General features: G+C 47.6%; 1 protein-coding gene across 2 annotated transcripts; it reads right to left on the reverse strand.

The window, feature by feature from the left end:
- Positions 1-83: 83 nt before the first annotated feature.
- Positions 84-2,416, reverse strand: SARC_08592 (the record flags this gene model as incomplete). 2 transcript variants are annotated; one of them, XM_014297432.1, is made up of 4 exons in its annotated part: positions 84-292; positions 478-640; positions 1,579-1,698; positions 2,147-2,416. In XM_014297432.1, the coding sequence occupies 4 exons, from the start codon at positions 2,375-2,377 to the stop codon at positions 84-86; spliced, it is 723 nt and encodes a 240-aa protein (XP_014152907.1). The 2 variants fall into 2 exon arrangements, with proteins under 2 accessions (XP_014152907.1, XP_014152906.1); XM_014297431.1 differs by having other exon boundaries at positions 478-637; positions 2,147-2,377.
- Between the last annotated feature and the right edge of the window lie 2,502 nt (positions 2,417-4,918).

Below are 4,918 nucleotides of genomic sequence, written 5' to 3' on the forward strand. Positions count from 1 at the left end.
TGTGTGTGCATATGTGTACTGCGGGTTCGCCGCCACCTACCCACACTCCTCAACGCACGTGCGTATAATAAACCACTATAACATCACACCTGCTTCTGAAACGTATCCAGCTCGAACGGGTAGGTTTTAGCCATGTGAGGTACTCGTGTGTAGAAGTCTTGTACAGGGTGTGTGATGTCGATCGCATGAGCCCACTCCTCTTCCACTGAGTTGTTGGCTTTGGTGACGGGTACATGCGGTGTGGCTGTGTCGAGCAATCGCTCTAGACTGTCTGTGCGGGTCAAGGTGGTATCTGCGATGCGGAAAAGGGCGAGAAAGGTATGGTGGCTATACCATTGTAGGTAGATATAATGTGTATACATGTGTGTGCTGACTTCAAGGGATGTGTATAAAGACAAATATGATGTATAGGTGTATGTGCAAGTATACATGTCATTGTAGGTAGGCTCACACATGAGTATATATATATATACATACCCCCGTTCTGTCCATCCATGTCATCCAGCTGAGTTCCCTGTTCTACACCGTCCCCGTCACTCTCTGTGTCCGTGTCTGTGTCTGCCTCTGATTCGCTCGAGTGCATATCCGCTGTGGCATTGATGATGGCGTCTAAGGTGTCGCCTCTGTGTGTGTTGCGCTGCTGTGTGTGGCATGTGGTGATATGTGTTGATTGTTTAGGGTTTAGAGTTTGAGGTTTAGGGTTTAGGGTTTAGGGTTTAGGCTTTACACAATGGCTCCGTACACACACACTCGCGGTAAAGTATACAATAGTGCATAGCCACTGCTGCGAGTTCAACAGTTGTGTTTAGCATTTGCTAGTTGCGCACGGGTCTACAAACAGGTTTATGCGCTGGTGCGAATCCAGCTGTTTCAAACATATCTCATCCTATCCCCCTCCCTTGCAACTGAATTGGCCCTCAGAAACACCCACGCACAGGTGAGTTATAGTACATGCGGGCCTTGCTATCTCTGTACACAAGTGCGTCTGTAGATATATGTGGACCGTTTACTATACAGAAGGATACCTCAGATCAACGCAGAGGTGCTGCCGGGGTCGAGTGCAGCAACTAGCACACATATGTAGAAAGCATGAGGATATGTATGTTCAAACAGGCACAGCCATACATGAAGTTTGACGCATGGTTATACAAACACTGCATACATACATACATACATACATACATACATACACACACACATACATACATACATATATACATACATACATACATACATACATACATATATACATACATACATATATACATACATACACAAAGGCGCGTACATCCACGCACTTGCTTGATAATTCCCTATCTCCCGTGGCGTTTCTCCATCGCACCACAGATCCAAGTCTTTCTCAAACCCTAGTGGTGTGCACGCCAACGTAGTGAACCCCTTGACGTCCAGCATAGCCGTGCACATGCATATTCAAATAGCTCGGCACATAAGCACACGCCTGTCTCCAGCTACACGCATACACATATATACATATATACATAGATATATATATACATATACATATGCATATATACATATATATATATATACATATATATATAACTTGCACGTGCTCACCTCACACTCTCTCGTCTCCACCCCATCTCGCCACAGATCCAGTCCCTCTTCAAAGCCAGGCGGCACCCACTGCAGCGCAGACACATCTGTAAAATCAAGCACAGCACTAGAGGCTCTCACCTATAGCCACCCACACGCACGAGTAGTAGTTCAGAGATGGGTTGGTATCACTCTATTGTGGCAGGGTGTCTAGGGTTCTTATATGTTTTAGGGAGGGTGTGGTAGTAGTCACTCTATTGTGGTAGGGTTTCTAGGGTTCGAAGAGCCTAACGATACACATACATAGATACACAAACAACTCTGCACTGCAAATGCTTTCATACCAGCATCAAATGTTAGAAGCTTTATGTAGACTACACACGTATGCATACATAGCTCAACCAACCTTAAAGTAAGTGTCATATACATCAACGCTAGAATATGCATACCCGGGTATAAGCCCATCCGCTGCACACAAGGTTGACCATTAAATCGTTCCACGGGACTCCCGCTAATTAAAAATACACACACACACACGCACGTATACAGCCACCACAGCCCAACAACATCTGTGGTCAGGGGTCTATACCTCCGCACCAATGGTCTGATCTAGGGCCTTTTTCCTGGACTCAACTTCTTCCATACCACCAGGTGTGAAGGGCAGAAGGCTCGCTTTGCCACGCACAAACTGTGTGGCTGGTGCGGGTGCACGCTGCAGTGAGGTCGAGTTCTCATTGGCCAACCTCACAGCCTCCGCCAGATAGGCCTGTGAGCGATAGTACGAGAGAATGTATGAGTGCACGCGAATGGCGTGTGGCATGGTGGTACGCTCACGTGTAGAGTGTGGGTGTACACTGATTGCTGGTCGTGTGCGTGTGCGTGTGCGTGTATGTGTACATGTTAATGGGGTGTCCGTGTGAAAAGAGTGTGCAAATGGCAAGTAGAACACATGTTTATGAACTGAGAGAACGCAGACGAGCCAATTGACTAACAACGTCTGTGTGTCAATTGATAACAGCGTCTACATGTATGTGTGCATGTACACAGCAAAGTGAGGCGCCTGCATGCCAGTGCAGATGTATATGATAAGTACACATTTATGTACATGCATGTATACGACAGTACTACGCAAGTCTTCATGCATACGTGTGCGCATCGGCACACGCTGGTCAGACACATGTGCATGTGTGTACGTGTGTACATCCTAACACACACACGTGCATGCTCTGACACCAGGTGCCACATCCCTCTACCCCTGTGACATCTAGTCAGACACGTGTGCATGTGTGTACGTGTGCACATCCATCTACCCCTGTGACATCTAGTCAGACACATGTGCATGTGTGTACGTGTGTACATTCTAACACACACACGTGCATGCTCTGACAGCCGGTGCCACATCCAGCTAGTCAGACACATGTGCATGTGTGTACATGTGCACATCCATCTACCCCTGTGACATCTAGTCAGACACATGCGCATGTGTGGACATGTGCACATCCATCTACCCCTGTGACATCTAGGCAGACACATGCGCATGTGTGTACATGTGCACATCCATCTACCCCTATGACATCTAGTCAGACACATGTGCGTGTGTGTACGTGTGTACATCCATCTACCTCGTCGACGTCCGTCACTCGGCCTGTCATTGGGTCACGCACATGGACCAATCTCGGCGGAGCGAAATCAACGTCCACAATCAGCATCGCCGCCATATCCGGAGTACGATCCCAGGTCCTGAGTTAACGACCCCAAATATTTCCATGATTAGCAATCATTTTGACAACAGGCCAATCAGATTGCCGTGTACATACGCCGTGGCTTAGTTCATGGATCACTCTTGCCTGTCACGTGTTAGTTTGGCTTATGATTAGACTAGACTCTCTCTGGTGGCTGTGTTAGTGAGCTCGCGAACGCTGTTTACGCTCCCATTCACCAGCAACCACCACAGCTACAACAGCTTTAATGGGGAATCTATTAGAAGTGGGTTAGAGACAACAGACAGGCGACCCTTGCCCATCCACACATATACACACATCTTAAACACTACGCACTGTCCTGTTTTGACACAGACGAGTGTCCTCGTGTATATGAAACGGTGCCGAAGCCGTGTTTGGAGGGGATGCCAATGGTGTTGTGCTTCTATTGGGTCAAAGTAATGCATCATCTCTATCCTCCACCACGAACACATGCGGAGTCGGTGGTGTGCAGAGATGTATTGCGGTACGAGACAGTGGCCTATCTTGTGATGTAATGACTCAAAAACACACTAGGGTAGCCAGGTACAGCCACATGCACACACACACACAACAAACCCTGTCACAGCCACATGCACACACACGCCCAACAAACCCTGTCACAGCCACATGCACACACACACACAACAAACCCTGTCACAGCCACATGCAAACACACACACACAAAACCCTGTCATAGCCACATGCACACACAAACACAACAAACCCTGTCACAGCCACATGCACACACACACACAATAAAGCCTGTCATAGCCACATGCACACACACACACAACAAATCCTGTCTGTCCCACCGCCCCCTGCATCCATACGGGATCACTCAGGGCATAGGGTTTCTAAAACCCTAAACGCAATGTATGGGTATAGGGACGGGTCGGACGGTGTGCACAGTGTTTAACGTACCACTTAGACTAGTAGCTATTAATAAAGTAATTCTAAGAAGGGCCATGTATCACCACCCATAGAATCCAGAACGAGCTCTCAGTGACTCAGAAAGAGCTCTCAGCGACTCAGAAAGAGCTCTCAGCGACTCAGAAAGAGCTCTCAGTGACTCAGAAAGAGCTCTAAGTGACTCAGAAAATGCTCTCAATGTCTAAATGATAGATAGCTAAAGGACCCAGAATACATGTCCCATAAAAGCTAGGAATAAACGATCATCTCGACACCTGCACACACCCGCTGCCTGCTCGCTCGCTTGCTTACCGATTGAGTACGTATCACTAATGATGGCCAAACTCAGCCCGTCGGGTGGGGTGGTAGTACATACACAGACGATGTGTTCACATAGCTAACGAGTGAGGGTGGGGTGGTAGTACATACACAGACGATGTGTTCACATAGCTAACGAGTGAGGGTTGGGTGGTAGTACATACTCAAACGATGTGTTCACATATCTAACGAGTGAGGGTAGGGTGGTAATGCATACACAGACGATGTGTTCATATAGCTAACGAGTGAGGGTGGGGTGGTAGTACATACACAGACGCTGTGTTCATATAGTTAACGAGGTAGGGTGAGGTGGTAGTACATACACAGACGATGTATTCATATAGTTAACGAGTGAGGGTGGGGTGCTAGTCCATACTCAAACGAAGTGTTCA

This window comes from Sphaeroforma arctica (assembly GCF_001186125.1).
Source record: "Sphaeroforma arctica JP610 unplaced genomic scaffold supercont1.786, whole genome shotgun sequence".
Lineage (NCBI taxonomy): Eukaryota > Ichthyosporea > Ichthyophonida > Sphaeroforma > Sphaeroforma arctica.